The sequence below is a fragment of the Coenobita brevimanus genome, chromosome 96 (assembly GCF_032717465.1).
Source record: "Coenobita brevimanus isolate Jiangsu-jjx chromosome 96, ASM3271746v2, whole genome shotgun sequence".
In the NCBI taxonomy this organism is placed as follows: Eukaryota; Metazoa; Arthropoda; class Malacostraca; order Decapoda; family Coenobitidae; genus Coenobita; species Coenobita brevimanus.
The window spans coordinates 1142966-1161981 of record NC_137049.1 but is presented as its reverse complement, the minus strand read 5'-3'; the positions used below and the strand labels follow the sequence as shown (position 1 = coordinate 1161981).

At 43.4% G+C, this 19016-nt stretch overlaps 1 protein-coding gene across 1 annotated transcript in view; it reads left to right on the top strand.

Annotated features, from left to right (window-relative positions):
- The first annotated feature begins 12864 nt into the window (after positions 1–12864).
- LOC145413410 (uncharacterized) overlaps positions 12865–19016 on the top strand; it is a 42929-nt gene continuing 36777 nt past the window's right edge. The window contains 1 exon segment of the mRNA XM_080283096.1: positions 12865–12870. Coding sequence (XP_080139222.1) covers positions 12865–12870 — 6 coding nt within the window.

Here is a 19016-nt window from a genome sequence, read left to right as displayed (position 1 = left end):
GGGTGAGCAATATTCAAGCTGAGAGCGCACATGACTCTTATAAATTATAGCTAACTGCTCATCGGCGAAGAAGTTACGGTCTCTGTACAATAAATTTTTTCTAGTAATTAATGTACTAAAATGAATTAGTTTTCATTATTATAACAAAATGTTTAGTTTATTTGTATTTTTATCTTGTATTTTTTTTACTGCAGGTTATTTTATTCTAGACTTTGTAACGGAAAATTAAAACAGTTTCATCATTACATAAACCGTAAATGAACATTTTTTTTATCGTATCCTACATTAATTTTATTACACTTAGCGATTTATGGAGTTCAATTATTTTTTTGAGTTATATATTCACTGGGTGAATTAATGTCAAAAGTGAAGAATGCGCCTTCTTCTCTGCCTGCCTTCCTTCCCTTATCTCTGTCTGCCTTCTTTCTTTCTCTCCAGTCCTTCCTTCCTTCCTTCCTTTTCCTTCTTTCCTTCTTCATTATCAGTTCCTCCCTGCCTTCCTACCTTCTTTTTATTTCATTCCCCTTCTTTTTCTCCTCCTTCTTTCCCTCCTATCTTTCTCCCAGCCTTTATTTCTTCTTTCCTTTGTCTCCTTCCTTCCTTCCCATTCTTTTCTTTCTTCTTTTCCTTTCCCTATTTCATTTGCCTTCCTTCCTTCCTTCTTTCCTCGTCCTTCTTTATTTCTTTCCTTCCTTTCTTTCTTCCTGCTCCCCCTTCTGTCCTTCCTTCCTTCCCCTTCCTTCTTTTCTTTTCATTCTTTCTTCCTTCCTTCTTTCTTATTTCCTTTCTTTTTGCCTGTTTTCTTTCTTCTTCCTTCCTTCCTCTTTTCCATCTTTATAGGCGTTTCTTCCTTCATTTCTCTGCCTTCCTTCTCTTCTACCTGCCTCCTTCCTTTCCTTCATTTATTCCCTTCTTCTTTCCTTGTATTCATTCACTCCCTTTCTTTTCCTCTTTGCATCCTTCCCTCATTCCTTCCTTCCCTTCCTCTTCCATCACTTTCCCACCTTCTTTCCTTCTCTCTCTCTCTCTCTCTCTCTCTCTCTCTCTCTCTCTCTCTCTCTCTCTCACCCTTCCGTAACTCCTTTCAGCTCAGTTGATGGCCAAGTGTAGTCAGACTGGAGGGTTGATTTGACTAGTAACCAAGGAGACTCATTCCTACCTCATAACAAATATCCGTAAACCCCTTTCAGCTCAGCTGATGGCCAGATGTAGTCAGATATGAGGGTTGATTCGACTAGTAACCAAGGAGACTCATGGAGATGGCTGCCTTCACCTGGTGGCACTGATATAACCAGGCGGTGGACCTGCCTGTCTATACAAACCTGCCTTAACTCCCTCCCTGTCAACTGAAAGGACGATGATGGACTGCAGGATGAGGACAACTTCAGCCTGCAGTCCACTGGGTTGATATTTATGATGAACCGAGGGATACTACTACTGCTGCTGCTACTACTGCTACTACCACTACCACTACTACTACTGCTGCTACTACCCTACCACCACTACTAAGTTACTGCTACAACTATTACCATTACTGTACTACTCATACTACTACTACCCTACCACCACTACTAAACTACTACTACTACTATTACCATTACTGTACTACTCATACTACTACTACTACTATTACTGCTACTACTACTACTACTACCCTACCACCACTACTAAGTTACTGCTACAACTATTACCATTACTGTACTGCTCATACTACTGCTACTACTACTACAACTACTACTACTGCTACTACTACTACTACTACTAGCCTACCACCACTACTAAACTACTACTACTACTATTACCACTACTGAACTACCACTACTAGTACAACTACAACTACTAATCCCTTGAAAGCGTAGGGTTCAGGGGCTAGGCTATTAAGTCCTGCTATGGCAAGGATGCCCAGCCTCACACGCCCCTGAGTGGCATTATGTCAGCACTGAACCCCAACCAACCCTTGGACATAAACAGTTACAGGCTTAGTCCCATTGGCCCACTGAACCCACTACACCACCAGGCCTCAAGAGCAGTAATAGCAGCTATACTCTCTTCACCGCAACTTGGCCCAGATTTTCGTCATTTTGCAGCTTATTTCCCATACGTCACAAGAGTTAACCGTTACTCCCAGTCCTTCATTTATGCAACAGGTCAACTCTGGAACTGTCTCCCTCTGTCTGTATTTCCCACTTCCTATGATCTCCAGTGTAGGTAGATAGGTACGTAGGTAGGTAGGGAAGTTAACCGTTACCCCCAGTCCTTCATTTATGCAACAGGTCAACTCTGGAACTGTCTCCCTCTGTCTGTATTTCCTACTTCCTATGATCTCCAGTGTAGGTAGATAGGTAGGTAGGGAAGTTAACCGTTACTCCCAGTCCTTCATTTATGCAACAGGTCAACTCTGGAACTGTCTCCCTCTGTCTGTATTTCCTGCTGCTTATGATCTCCAGTCTTTCCAATGCAGTGTGTCCAGGCATCTCGAAATGAACGGATCTTGAATTTGGCTCTCTTTTGTATTGTTTTGTTTTTTCTTGGAAGGGACGGTTTGCGGGCTCCTGGCCTTTGGTTCCTTCTTCCTTGCATTAAAAAAAAAAAAAGTTAGTCTGGCTGGAATACTTAAGGCGCCGCCAGAATGTGCGTGGTGGATCTGTTAAGGTTAATTACTTTTTACAGGACATTTAGAGAGGATGGAGAGTGAAAGACTGACGAGGAGAGTGTGTGTGAGTGAGGTGGAGGGGGGAGAGGGAGGGGTAGGCCAAGGATGAGATGGAGGGGTGGAGTGGAGAGGTATATGAGAGAGGGGGGTGTGAGCTGGGAGCAAGGCATTGAAATGGCCGGGGACAGGGCGACATGGAGGCGATTAGTTTGTGGCCACCCTTACTGGATTAAGGCGTCTGGCAATAGATAGATAGAATAGATAGTAATGACAGAGATAATGAGGGAATAATGCAGTGAGTGATAATGATGACAGAAATAATGAAGGAAGGATTGAGTGATATTACCAAGGAAAAATATGTGGAGGGATTCAGACAGATAGATAGACACAGATAGATAGATAGATAGATGGATAGATAGGCAGACAGACAGATAGACAGAGACAGATAGATATAGAGACAGATAGACCGACACAGATAGATGGATAGGTAGATAGACAGATAGATAGACAGACAGATAAATAGACAGACAGATAAATAGACAGATAGATAGATAGACAGACAGACAGACAGACAGATAGAGGCTAGATTCAGTGGGTGGTAGTGATAGCGATGGAGTTGTCAGGGAGTGCTGGTGGAGTGACTAAGTGATGGTGATGGAGTGAGTGACAGAAAGTGACGGGATTAAGTGTAGACAGACAGATAGATAGATAGATAGAGGCTAGATTCAGTGGGTGGTAGTGATAGCGATGGAGTTGTCAGGGAGTGATGGTGGAGTGACTAAGTAAGTGATGGTGATGAAGTGAGTGACAGAAAGTGACGGGATTAAGTGATAGTGATGGTGATGCGGTGATTCAACGAGTAACTTATAGTGATGGAGTGGCTCAGTAATAGTGATAGAGTTATTCAGAGAGGTGTAGTGACAGTTATGGAGTGATTCAGTGATAGTTACAGTGATGGGGTGATGCAACGAGTTATAGCGATCGATTGAGTGATGATGATGATGATGATGTGACTGAGGGATAGTTATGGTGCTGGGGTGTCGTCCTTTGCACGTGAGAGTAAGAAAGCTGTAATGGTTTATGTGTGTGTGTGTGTGTGTGTGTGTGTGTGGAGAAGGGGTATGTGCAGTGAGAGAGAGACATCGTTTGGTGTACAGATAAATGGTACAACACTAAAATAACAGGAATTCCAGCGACTCGGCTTAGGGCTTAGGCTGTCAACAGTTATTTCATCGGTAATAATACTGCCTTTATTAAACAGTATATCTTCAAATCAGGCCAAAATTTCAACATCTTCCCACACTGAGCGGGAAAACGATAGTATATTTTCCCTGTATACATCACAAACATCGTATTAATGCAGTATTAGTGTAAAGTTAGATGTTTACCACTACTTCGTACAAATTTATCCCTGAGGCTCGAGTGAAAGATTTGATACAGTACGTACATTTGCGGTGATTGGCTGCGGGGCCTGACGCCGGAAAGAGATGACATCTGATTGGCTGTGACGTCACTACACTACCCACAATGCAACAGCCGACCAGGAGGGCAGGCGCAGGCAAGGAAGTTACGGTGTTGTTTTATTGTTGGTGTATTTTTGGAAATTTACCAACGTCTGCTGCACTTACACAAGACTATGGGCCACATCAGCGGTGTGAGACAACAGCGAGCTGCCAGAACGAGGCAGCGTGTGTCTAGAAGCACAAATGAACGGGTAAGGCGTGTGAAAATAGCAAGCCTGTGCTGGTGTCAATATGGCAGGTGAGAGAGTGTGAGGCGTGAGGTTTGACAGCGAGAGCCGTGAACCTGACGCAGTGCCATTGTTTTCCTCAGTACCATCAGTATAGTTCATGCACCTTTCATAGACGGAAAATTTTATCATGTTGCAGCAATTTCCTAACAGATCAAATAAGACAGAGAATTACATCACTTTGTAGCACTTTATGATCAGCATTGTGTTGCCATGTTACCCTAACATGTGCCTATCGCCTCCCTTCCTGCTGGAGGGGGGGGGGGGCACCCACCACCATTACCATTGAATCAACCACCATCATTCATCCACCACCACCACACCCAACCACCATTACCACCATCACCACACCCAACCACCATTACCACCATCACCACACCCAACCACCATTACCACCACCACCACACCACAACTCAGCCACCACCACCACACCACAACTCAGCCACCACTACCACCATCACCCAACCACCACCATCACCCAACCACCACAACCACCATACCACCACCACCATCACATCACATCACGCTACGCTACATCAAGCCATCCAAACACCACCACACCACACTACCCAACTACCACCACCACCACACTACCACGTCATCACCACCACTCAGCCACCACGTCACCACCACCACTACCCAACCATCACCACTACTACCACACCCAACCACCATTACCACCACCACCACCACAACTCAGCCATTACTACCACCATCACCACCACACCACCACCACACCACACCACACCACCCAGCCCCCACCACCACCACCACATTCACCACCAGAACCACCACCACATCACCCTACCACCATCACGCCATCCAAACACCACCACCACACCACACCACCCAGCCCCCACCACCACCACCACAACCACACCACCCAACCACCACCACCGCACCACCCATCCACCACCACACCACCCATCCACCACCACACCACCCAACCGCTACCACCACCACAACCACCACCATCCGCCACCACCACCACCACACCACCCAACCACCACCACCACCACTTGCGTCCTGAGCTTTTCATTAACGTAATTCATAGCAGTTGTTCAGTATGTGTGAGAGAGAGAGAGAGAGAGAGAGAGAGAGAGAGAGAGAGAGACAGACAGACAGACAGACAGACAGAGGCGGGGGGAGGGAGGGAGAGAGATGGACAAAATAATAATGATAATAATTGTCACCGGATCGCGAGGGTTAAGGGTGGTATTCTGAGAGGCTGGATATTTGGTATCTGCTCTTACTTAGCGATGTATTTTGCACATTACACATCAGTATTATTTTGCATGTTATTAACGAAAACCATGTCGGTATTAAAACGATACAAATGGTGTACAGGAGAATGTTAATGAGTAATGAACGGGATAAATCGCTTAGGAAAAGGTGCTACGAAGCCTGCCAGTGGATGCAAGTGTAAGGTAGCTCTATGATACCGCTGATAAGGCTCATATCCCAGAGATGTGCGATGGCGGCATACAGACGAGGCATAATAATGGATTAACACAAAAGGAAGAGGCTGTCGGGCGGCGCCAAGTTTTGAAAAGATTAGCCTTATTGTGGGAGATTTCGTAGTACCATTTCCTCGGTAATTAATATTGCATATTACACATCATTATTGATTTGCATGTAATCTATCACTTTTAAAATCGACGTACATTCTTTTTATAACAAACTGGAGGATTTATGGTATATGCGAAAAGTAATCGCCGAGGAAGAGACACTTCGGAATACCCAACGGCCCTCATGAGAGATTACGGCTGAAGCTTTAATGTCGGCACAATAGCAGGTCAGAGTAACATAGAAGAGAATATAAACGAGTATGATGCAAAATAAATCATTGAAGAAGAAGTGTTACGGAATGATCAGAGTTAGCTGAAAATTAATCCGTAATATCGCTGGAACGGTGGCCTTCGCACCACTTTTTCCTTAGCGATTTATTTGCAAATTAGGCCCCTCTGTTATCTTGTATGATTTTTATACTTTGTTAATACCGCCATAGTTTGCATCAATCTCACACAAGAGGATATTAAGGTTGAGTGCAAAATAGTTCGCCGAGAAAGAAATGTTACGAAATCTCCTATATGAGAGATTCCGGCTTAAATTTAAATATCGGCACAGTTGCCTCAGTACATACGATAGAATATTAAGGCGTAATGTGCACAATAAATCGCTGAGGAAGAGGTCTTACGAAGCCTTCCCAGTCGGGGTTGAAAATTAAGCCGTTATCTCGTTGAAATGGAAGGAGTTTTAGCATCTTTTCCTGAACAGTTTATGTGGCATATTACACCTTCCTGTCCTCTTGGACGTTATTTATATTTTTTTTAATACAGTCGTAGTTTGTATTAACACCATATTAGAGAATATTAAAGTGTAGCAGAGAAAATAAATCGCCGAGGAAGGGATCTTACTAATCCTCCAACGGGTGTCCGAGATTACGATTGCATTTCGAGTTGGTGATGTTGTTGTTTTGTGTAAATACCTGACGTTATGTACGTCATTGTTTGAATGTTTTTGAAGTTTTTAAGCTGCCTAAATCACCATATATATGAGTGTAGTGCAGCTGCGCTGATGCGTGAGATTTTACGTGTGTGTGTGTGTGTGTGTGTGTACTTAGTTTTCATGGGTAATATGGTCGTAGGGAAAAAGTATCAAGTCGGGGAAAAATATTAGTCTAGGAGAAAATACCTTAGGCAGGGAAAAAGCTGGGTTAAGGGAAATTAATCGTAGGAAAGAAGGATCTGAGAGGAAAAAATTATCGGTTAGGGAAAAATAAAGCTTATAAAAAAAAGATCCTGGTAAAAAAAAATATTTAGGGGAAAAAATTAGTGTAGGAAAAACTAGTATTAGTGAGGGAAAATGGCCGTGAGGGAAAACAATATAGTTACTGATGAAAACTATAAAAGCTGAGAGAGAGAGAGAGAATCTGTATATTTCATTCATCTCAGCACTACACGGCTTTATTTACATTAACCGAGAGGAGAGAGAGAGATCCTAGCGGTGAAGTTAATGAAGGCTATAATAACCCCTTCAGTTCGAGAAGCCTATCTAGAAAAGCACGTCTGAAAATAACTAAGTGAAAACAAAATAAGTCGCCATGTGGAAGGGGTTAAGGATGATTTGATTTAGGAATGGAGAGGAAGGGAGGATGGGAAGCCAGTCCTCTCTTCCTTCACTTCCTCCTCCAATCCCTCTTCCTTTCCTCTTCCTTAACGTTTTCTTCTCTCCCACTTCTCCCCTCAATCCCTTTTCCTCTTCCCTCCCTCCTCTTGTCCACTTTCCCCTCCTTTCTTCTCCACTCCTCTCCTCTTTTCTTTCCTCTCATTTTTTTTTCCTCTCTCCTTCCTCTTTCTCCTTCCTACATCCTCTCGTCTTCTTCCCTCCTCCTTTCGTCTCCTTCATCCAGTCGTCTTCTCTTTTCTTTCCTCTCTTCTTCCTCTCTTCTTTCATTTTCCCCTTTCCTCTTTTTCCTCTTCCCTCTTTCTCTCCCTCCTCCCTCTTTCTCTCCCTCCTCCCTCTTTCTCTCCCTCCTCCCTCTATACGTCCTCACCCTTCACCCAAACTTTTCATTCAGTTTGCTTTGAGTTGATTACTGTATATCCACCTTGAGAGTCCGCCACCTGCCCTGCCCTGCCCTGCCTTGCCTTAACCTACACTGCCTTCCTGTACCAGATCTTACCCTGCTCTGCCTTACCATATCATCATCACCACCATCATCATCATCATCATCATCACCATCACGGGGCGAATAATTCTTTTCTTTTCGTACGAAATGAACTGGAGCGAAATTGCGTTGGGATGGAGAGAGTGGAAGGAAGGAGGAGGAGGAGGAGGAATGATAGTTTGAGAATAAGGGGGATGAGAAGAGGAGGAGAGATTAGACGATGAGGAGGAGGAAGAGGAGCAAGAGGAAGAAGATTAGAAGAAGTGAGTGAAGTGCAGGGTGTAGAAGAAAGAGAATATGGAAGAGAGGAGGTACAAGAGAAGGAAGGGAAGATGGAAGAATCAGAGTTAACGAAGAGGAGTGGGAAGCATGAAAGAGGAGGCAGAAGAGAAAAAAAAGATCGAGGAGGAGGAGGAGAGGAATAAAAAGGAGTAGGGATAGGATTTTGAAAACAAAGAAAAAATGGAAGAGGAGGGAACGAGAGAGAGTATAAGTTAAAAATTGTGACTATAGTGTGGAAAGGAGGAGGGGGTGATGCTTCAGGAGAGAGAGGGGGGGGTGGAGGGAGATAGCGAGAGTGAGAGAGAGAGAAAAAAAATAATTGTCACCGGATTGCGAGGGTTAAGGGTGGTATTCTGAGAGGCTGGATATTTGGTATCTGCTCTTACTTAGCGATGTATTTTGCACATTACACATCAGTATTATTTTGCATGTTATTAACGAAAACCATGTCGGTATTAAAACGATACAAATGGTGTACAGGAGAATGTTAATGTGTAATGTACGGGATAAATCGCTTAGGAAAAGGTGCTACGAAGCCTGCCAGTGGATGCAAGTGTAAGGTAGCTCTATGATACCGCTGATAAGGCTCATATCCCAGAGATATGCGATGGCGGCACACAGACGAGGCATAAAAATGGATTAACACAAAAGGAAGAGGCTGTCGGGCGGCGCCAAGTTTTGAAAATAGCGCCTTAATGTGGGAGATTTCGTAACACCACTTCCTCGGTAATTAATTTTGTATATTACACATCATTATTGATTTTCATGTATTTTTTCGCTTTTAAAATCGACCTAGATTCCATTTATAACAAACTGAAGGATTTTTATGATACATTCGCGAAGTAATCGCCGAGGAAGAGACACTACGGAATCTCCAAGGGCCTTTGTGAGAGATTTCGCCTTAAGTTTAATTTCAGCACAATTGCAAGTCAGAGTAACATAGAAGAGAATATAAACGAGTTTGATGCAAAATAAATAATTGAAGTGTTACGGAATGATCAGAGTTATATAGTTGAAAATTATCCGTAATAATGCTGGAATGGTGGCCTTCACACCACTTCTTCCTAAGCGATTAATACGCAAATTAGGTCTTTCTGTTGCCTTTTATGATATTCATACTTTGCTAGTACCGCCATAGGTTGCATCAATCTCACACAAGAGGATGTTAAGGTTGTGTGTGCAAAATAGTTCGCCGAGAAAGAAATGTTACAAAATCTCCATGGCCTGTATGAGAAATTCCGGCGGAAATTTTAATATCGGCAGAGTCGCATCAAGAACAACCAATAGAATATTAAGGTGTAATGTGCACAGTAAATCGCAGAGGAATAGGTCTTATGAAGCCTCCCAAGTCGGAGTTGAAAATTAAGCCCTTATCTCGGGTATGGCTACAATTTTTTGAAATCCGCCGTCTGCCGTTCCTGCGAGTTCATGATATGACTGCACAACTCAATTGTTTACAGTTGTAGGTGTTGCGAGATTGCACAGAGCAGTGGTGTTCCAACACTCCCTCCGAACCCGGCATCCCTGTGTTGCATGTCATGTTAGACTTTTAATGGAATTTGTTTGGAGGTATGGAGATACAGGCTTCATTGGTGATATCAAACTACGTACTTGAGTCTGTTCAGCGTAGGTGAACGATACGTAAATGTCATGAAGCATTTACCCTATCATGCAAGACTTTCAGCCATGGATTTCTTTTCTGTTCATGGAAGGTTATTGCATGCTGATCTTGTGGAATGCTCGAAGATAATGCATGGCCAGACATCCGTTGATGTCCATAGATTGTTCCGGTTTTCTCTAGTTGTGGGAACTAGTGGTCATGTATATAAGTTAGCACATACTCACTGTTCCCTTGACTGTCGTAAGCATTTTTTCTGTGTTTGTATTATGGACCATTGCAACTCCCTGCCTTCCTTGGTTTTTGAGCTAGAAGAAATTGGACTTTTCAAATTGGCCTTCATGCAAGCCCTAGGCTGTAAGTTATTTGAATACCATGACTGAGGGAGAGCAAGAGACTAGCAAGGAGAGTGTATTTGAGTGAGATGGAGGGGGGGGGAGAGGGAAGGGGGAGGCCAAGGATGCTGTTGCAGCAAATATTAGGCTTTTATATTCAGCTGATGGGGAATATAAGAACCTGAAAGCATTAAAACTGTAGCTACAGTGCAGTCCCAAAATCCGAGTTCCTGATTTTCACAATTTTCCAAAAGCCTCTTGATGCCAACTGTTTTCGATTTAGCGAATTTCACTATACTGTCACCATTACATTAACTCCTGTGTGGTGCCTGTTCCTTAACCTTTATTTGTTGTCTTGGTCAGGGCAGTGAAGAGGACATTAGCATCATAAGAAGATGGTGGGCATCAGGATGGTGGTGTGGCCTATGTGGGAACACAGTCTCAGCTGCCAGTTGAGGCAGCCCCACCACTGGTTCTTTCCCAAGCTTTGCCACTGATGCGTCTCCCAGGCACACCCAGGCTGCCCTCCAACACACCCAGGCTGCCCTCCAACACTCCCAGGCCACCTTTGGACACCCAGGCCATCCCTGGACACCCAGGGCACAACAGGGATCAGTACTCAGCTTAAGTACATCAAGCCACTCAGCACCCTCTCATCCTAAACTCCAGGTCTGTCACATCAGTAGGCTTAGTTCTGTATATTCAGTTTTTATCACAGATGCCGGGTAGTGTAGTGGTTATAACATCCCAGTTGGACTCACAGAGGATCCATACATTTAGTTGTATGGGCAGCACAGTCAGGCCTCGCTGTACGTTTCTTTGCAATGTGGCTGGAGGTTTTTCAGTCACATAATGTCATCAAGAGAAGTAGGCATCTCATCTGAAATATACTTGACAATAATAGCCAAGCCAAGGGTCCTTACACCTTGAAGAGAATAATTAGGCTACCCACAGACTCACAGAAGAACTATTTATTTAGTTTTTTGGTCAGTACAGTCAGGCCTGTCTGTACAGTTGTTGGCTGTGTACAGTCATGTGCTGCTTAATGTCCCGTTGCACAATGTCCATTTACTTTAACGTCAGGGGACCCATAGGAATATAATAGAAAAAAAAAAAAATCGGAAGAACGGGACGTAGGGAGCGTATGTGGGTACAGAGCAGTGTTGCTGCATCACTGATGGCCAGCCAGCATGCCAAAACAAAGCCATTATGCTGCCAGCTGTATGATACACAGTACATGTATAACCTATACACATACACTGTAATACTGTTCATGTCTTAATATTTTTCTTTTTTTTCCCTACTTAGGCTACATATAAGCATTAAAAGTACAGTATACCAAAAAACAGTAAAAAGTTTACTAACAAGCAGTAAAAACTTTACTGTAGCTATAACAGTAACATGAAGACCAGCCACAGGCAGCCGTGTCCAATCGCATGTTTACCGCCGCTTTCAAGTGTTCTTGCATATCCAGGCATCAGTTTTCATTACATAATGTATTATTGTCTGCTGTACTTTAAAAGTAATACACAGTACCTTATATACCATATACTTGCACATATATTACAATGTACAGTATACAGTACATAAGTTACGGTGGTCGCTTAACCCCTTCGTTACCGCATCCCCCCCCTCCCTCGCTCAGCTACCCCCCCTGCCAAACCGAATTTCCCCCAGGCGTGGCTCTTTCGTGGGGTAGTATTTATTTTATCATTACATCGTTTCTATTTGCTTTATATTACTTATTTTTGTATTAGTAAGTAGATATTGACCACGAGATGTGTTTATGATATGTTAAAATAATGTACATGACAATATTACATGTCTGACCAACTGATTTAGTAAACGTACAATATACAGATAAATATAGTAGATAAAGATATAACTCAATGATTAGGGAGGAAAATAATGTTTGAATTATTTACCTTGTAAGTATGAAGAAGATCCATGAAGAATGAGGAAGAAGACAGGCAGGTCAAAAGTAGGTGGGAGTGGGGTGATGCGCTTCAAGGCCAAACTGATACCAGAATCAGTATCACTTTCCCCACCATTATCGCTCACTTCTCTGTCATTCTCAGGCATGTACTCCTCATCAGAGTTGCTCACAGTTATGTCAGATTGTGTTTCGTTATCGTCAGACACTTCTAAGTCACTATCGAAGTCAGATTCATTGCCGTAGGATGCCATGACACAGAAGTAAATCCAAAAGCACTGACACGTTCGGCTGCTTGAAAAACACTACGGCGTGCTCCCTCACACTTTCGGACTTTCCCACGGTACCACCACTGTTGCTAAGCTAACAACAGTTCCCTTACCAAGAAGCGTTATCTAGCTATATTATGTCACGTGTTGTAGGGCATTATATATACCAAATTCAAAATATATAGGGTACAATGACCTACACAACACATCTGAGTCATTTTCATAAAACTATGTCCCGTGGCAGGGGCATATGGAAGGGGAGTGTGGCATCAGTGACAAAATTGCCTTATGTCATCACACATGGGATCACAAAGCACTCAAACCGAGGAAGAGGAAGCCCAATAGGCCCCTATAATGATCGTGAGTACCCTAGTACAGTACTCACGATCGTATTCGGTTCCGCTGCCGACATTTCATTTTGAGTATGGGAGTACACATTTCGGAAATTCGGTAAAGAAGGGGTTAATGTCCAGATCACTTAACGTCGTACTTTTCATAAAGTATTGTGGATGCTGAGAGGTGCATGGCTGTATTAGGGAGCTCCTCCACTGACAAGAATACAGGCCTAACCATGAACTTGGCTGAAGGAGGTTGGAAATCTTGACAGGTTAAAACAAGCCTGCAGTAATATAACATTGGATACAGGTCCTGATGAGTAGGTAATGTGTCAGGCTGAGGGATGTTACCCGTACTTTGTTCTGTCTGTCTCTCTGTTGCCAGGCGCCTTAATCCTGTGAGGGGTGACCACAAACGGATCACCTCTGTGTCGCCCTGTCCCCTGCCATTTCACTACCCTCCCCCCAGCCCACATCGCCCTCTCTCATATACCTCTGCACTCCATCCCACCATCACCTCCTCGGCCTCCCCTTCCCCAACCTCCCCACCATGCTGTGTGTGTGGATAGAGATGATTTGGAAGTGTTGCATGAGTAATGGCATTGGAAGGCTTTAGGGTTGTTTTCTAGTTGCAGTATGTTTATATGGATTAGCATCTTCTTAATATGGTTTTTGTCTGGCTCCATTTTACATATAAATCCATTTTACATAATGTCTTGAGAAACCTAACCCTTACTTAAGTATGATACCATGGCCTGTGTTTTTGTCACTTAGTCTCCCAAACACCTCTTCCTAAGTGATTTATTTTACTTATTTCTCCTTGCTTTCTGCTTCTGCCATATGTAAATCATCCTCATATCACCATACTCTCCATAAATAGTGTAAAAAATTACATTAACCAGCCATATCCAAAAACAAATCACTAAGGGAGAGGTGTTGAGAAGCCTATATGTACAGTGTAATATTGTGTTGACAGATGGAGTGGCCAGCTGGCTATGGCCTGCCTTGTGGCTGAACTGACAGTGTGGTTCAACTTGGCTGCTCCACCACACACCACCATCACCACCACACACCACCATCACCACAAAAATGGACTCTACCAGGTTAGAGCCTTAACACCAACCATGCATTGATTAAGTCTATATTGTGAGTGGTATAGGAACCTTCATATTGCCTATTCCTCAGTTATTTATCTGGCATATTGTACTGGAGGATGACATCTGGGTGCGGAAATTGAGAAGTGGTGAATGTTGGGGGTTGGGTTGCGAGAGGCAGACCAAAGAAGACCTATGAGGTCGTAGAGTGTGACCTGATGGATAAGGAACTGGATAGAGAGGCTGCCAGAGATCAAGCAGTGTGGAGAGCCGCCATTAGGTGACCAAGACCAACGCAAGGAAGCATGTTGGAGCCTTTCTAAACGATATGATACAAATGATACAAAGATGAACAGAGGAAGGAAAATTTTTTTTAGAAAATTCCCTACACTAGATTACAGGTGTCGTCCATTCATAAAAAATCTGTAACAGTTAGAGACACTAGTATTGTAGGAGTGAATGATAGACAGAATATTGTAGTGGTGGATGATAGACAGATTAATATTTTATAGGAGTGGATGATAGATAGACAATAGTATATATATAGGGGCAGATGATAGATAAGTAGATAGCTCAGTAATATAGAATTTAATCTTTCAGACTGAACTGGAATGTACTGAGCCTGGCAGCCCCATCTATCAACATGTGGATGGACCTGAGAGACTGGCCGACAGTGGCTGACATGCTGTTTCTGCACACCTTCTGCACACCTCAGAGACACAGTGCTTGGGGGTCATGGCATCCTTGATTTATGAGGCACCCACATCAGCTAATATCTCTGATTGGGGTAAAGGTAATCTTATTGTTTTTAATGCATCAGAACTTCAGTTCTTACATCTATCAGCCAATAGAATCTTCCACAGTAGTACCCTCTAATTTTTAACAATATCCAACTTAATCCTGCATCATCTTTAAACGTACACGTGGTATCATTCACTCGGACTTTATCTTGGAAAGAACATATTTTTGGTACCTCTCTTGTAAGATTTGCTTCCAAGAGATTAGGTGTGCTAAGCCAACTCTGTACCTTCTTTACCCCTGCACAGTTGTTGACTTTATACAGGGGTTTTATTCACCCCTTTGTAGAGTACAACTCTTAGCTGTGGGGAGGCTCACCACATACAGCTCCTCTCAATAGGGTGGAGTCAAAGCCTTTTCATCTCATTAACTCTCCTCCTGTTACTGGCTCCCTTCAACCTCCATCTCTTCACTGCACTGTTGCTTCTTTATCTCTTTTCTGTCACCACTTCATTGGTCACCTCATCCCTGAACTGTCTGCTTGCATCCCTCCACCTCTACGATGGGCACATAGCACCCATCTAGCAACAAACTCTCATCCCATTTCTGTCAAGCTCTCTAATGTAGGAGTTAACTGTTACTCCCAGTCCTTCATTTATGCAGTAGGTCAACTCTGGAACTTTCTCTGTCTGTATATCCTGCTGCCTATGATCTCCAGTCTTTCAAGCACAGTGTGTCCAGGCATCTCAGAATGTACCATACAGATCTAGAATTTAGCTGTCTGTTGTCTTGTGTTTGTTTTTTCTTGGAGGGAGCAGTTTGTGGGCTCCTGGCCTTTGGTTCCTTCTTCCTTGCATTTAAAAAAAAAAAAAAAAAAAAAAAAAAAACCTGCCTCCAGTGCATCAGGAAGCTTACATTAACCGTTCTTTGGAGCTGTGGTCAGTTTGTCCTCTGTATTTCTAACCCTCTCATGCTTAGGACAAGGCTAGGATTCTGTTCACCTGATGTCTGATGATTTTATTCTGTTGAGTATTGAAGATTGGTACGTATTCCTGTCGGTTAAGGAAGCTTCCTAACACCTCTTCCTAAGTGATTTATTTTGCCTATTACATCTTATGGTCCTCTTTTGTATTAAATTCTTTCAATATTACCATACTGTACATAGCCTAAAGCTCCCTAACATCTCTTCCTGAGCAGTTCATTTTGTTTATTACACGTTACTCTCCTCTTCTGTGTTGCGTAAATTCTTCCAGTAACTATCACCATACTCTGCATCAAGCTACCTAACACCTCTTCCTAAGTAATTTATTTTGTTTATTACACCTTACTGTCCTCTTCTGTACTACATACATTCTTTCAGTATTACCATACTCTGCATAGCCTAAAGCTCCCTAACACCTCTTCATTAGCAGTTTATTTTGTTTATTACACCATACTCTCCTTCTCAGTGTTGTATAAATTCTTCAGTAGCTATCACCATACTCTGCATCAAGCTACCTAACACCTCTTCCTAAGTAATTTATTTTGTTTATTACACGTTACTGTCCTCTTCTGTGTTACAAAAATCCCTTCATTACCACCATACTCTATAAATAACTTACAAAAGGACATCAACCAGCCGTATCCTAAAATAAATCACTGAGGCAGAGGTGTTGGGGAGCTTCCATAGCTAACCAATGAGAATACAAACCTGAGGTGTGAGGAATTAGTTAGAGAAGAACAGGGAGGCTTTAGGAAGGGAAGAGGTTGTGTAGATCAGATATTCATTCTTAGATCTTTAGTGGAAAAGTTTCTAGAGAAGGGAAAGAAGTTGTATGCGGCTTTCATGGATTTGGAGAAAGCATATGACAGGGTGGATAGACAAGGATTGTGGAAAGTGTTAAGAATATATGGAGTAGATGGGAAGTTGTTGAATGCTGTGAAGAGTATGTATGATGGTGCTAAGGCTGCAGTGCGTGTGGATGGTGAACTAAGTGAATTTTTCTCTTTGAAAGTTGGTTTGAAACAGGGATGTGTCATGTCTCCATGGTTGTTCAATCTGTACATGGATGGGGGTAATAAAAGAGGTACAAGGTAGGGTAGTGGATGTTGGAGTGGCCCTGGTGAGAGAGGATAGTGTTTGGAAACTCCCTGTACTGTTGTTTGCAGATGATACTGTGTTGTTGAGTGAAGATGAAGGGGAGCTGCAAGGCTTGGTGGATGAGTTTGGGAGAGTGTGTAAGAAACGGAATCTAAAAGTGAATGCAGGGAAGAGTAAAGTGATGGTCTTTGAGAGAGGTGAAGTCAGTGAATGTACAGCGAGGTTGGATGGTGAGGAATTGGAAAATGGGAGTACGATAAAGTACTTGGGTAGTGTGATGAGTAGGGATGGAGGTTTGGAGGGTGAAGTGCTTGAAAGGGTACAGCAGGGAAGAAAGGTTGCTGGTTCCTTGAAAGCAGTGATAAGAAGCAGGGAAATGAGCATGAAAGTGAAAAAGTTACTACATGACAGTATTGTGATACCAACTCTAACGTATGGAATTGAAGCTTGGATGTTGTTGGAAGGACACAAGTCAAGAGTGAGAGCAGTGGAAATGAGTTATTTAAGAGGAGCCTGTGGAGTCACATGGAGAGACAGGCTGACAAATGAGGATATAAAGGAGCATTGTGGTGTGGATGTGGATGTGATAGGAAGCGTTAGGAGGAATACACTGAGGTGGTTTGGCCATGTGGAGAGGATGGAGGGTGAAAGACTGACGAAGAGAGTGTATGTGAGTGAGGTGGAGGGGGGAAGAGGGAGGGGGAGGCCTAGGATGAGATGGAGGGATGGGGTGGAAAGGTATATGAGAGAGGGGGGTGTGAGCTGGGAGCAGGGCAGTGAAATGGCGGGGGACAGGGTGATGTGGAGGCGATTTGTTTGTGGCCACCCCGAACGGGATTGAGGCGTCTGGCAATAGATAGATTAATAGATAGAAATTATTTTTAGCAGAGCGAAGAAAAGACTTTGCACAATTCCAGGCAGAAACGTATAAAGGATATGTGTGGGTGGGTTGGCTCTGGTACCTTTTATAGGCCCTCTCCTTGTTGCAGACAGCATTAGAACAAGCGTGATTAAACCAAGGCTTTCTTGCATTAGTCAAAGGATATGAGATAGGAATGTATGCTTCCGTGCTTGAGAGAATAACCTCCGTAATGCGCAAGGCACACGCAGATGGCTTCCGGCCATGGAAGCAATAATCATTCCAGGGAAAATCAAAGAAGTACTGCCTGAGGGTTTCCCAGTCCACGGCTCCAAAGTGCCACAGATGACGTTTCTTTGGAGGGTCCACAGGCCGTACCAGAGCGATAGGACAGGTTAAGGTGATAAGGTTGTGATCGGAGGAGCCCAACGGAGAGAAAAGATTATCATTGTAAGCAGAAGGATTAGTTGTAAGGAAGAGGTCAAGTATGTTGGAGCTCTCTCTAGGGCGGTCAGGGATACGTGTAGTGTGCTGTACAGGCTGCTCTAGGTCATTAAGGGTAGAAATAGTGTAGGCTTGTTCACCAGGTGGATCAGTGAAAGGAGAGGAGAGCCAAAGGTGGTGGTGAACATTGAAATCTCCTAGAATGGAGATTTCAGAGAAAAGAGAAAAGGATAGAATGTATTCCATCGTCGAAGTAAGATAGTCAAAGAATTTTTGATAGTCGAATTAGGGGATAAGTAAACAGCGCTGATATATTTAGTCAGAGAATGACAGGAAAGCCGAAGCCAGAGTGTAGAGAATTCAGAAGAATCAAGTTCAGGAACACGAGAGCAAGATAAGTCATTGCATATATATACACAACAGCCACCTTTGGCTTTGAAATGAGTATAGAGAAAGTAGGAGGATACAGAAAAGGGTTTGCTGTCAGTTGCCTCAGACAGCTGAGTCTCCGTTAGAAAAAGAAGGTGAGGTTTAGAGGAGGAGAAGTGGTGCTCAACAGAGCGAAAGTTGGAGGAAAGGCAACGAATGTTGCAGAAATGAAGAATTGAGTCAGACAGTGGTTCCAGGCAGCTCGAGTCGTCACTGGATGAGGGGCGGAAGGTGGGGGCATTTATGGTCCCCCCCCTCCCTGGGGACTTCAAGGCTGTGTTGTGATGCCATGATTTTTGAATTTTGGAAAAAGAAGTGCAGTGTGTACTGTGCATGTAGTTTGGTGTTGGTAGTTAGACAAATTTGTATTGGAGAGCATGCTGGCCTACTCACTGTGTTACTGAGACACTGAAAAAGTTCAGCAAGGGAGGATGGTCGGGAACTAGTCCCGAGGGCTGATGAAATGGGAGCTCCAGCTCTCCCTGTCATCAGCTTTCCATCCACCTTGGGAGTACTGCCCTGCTCGA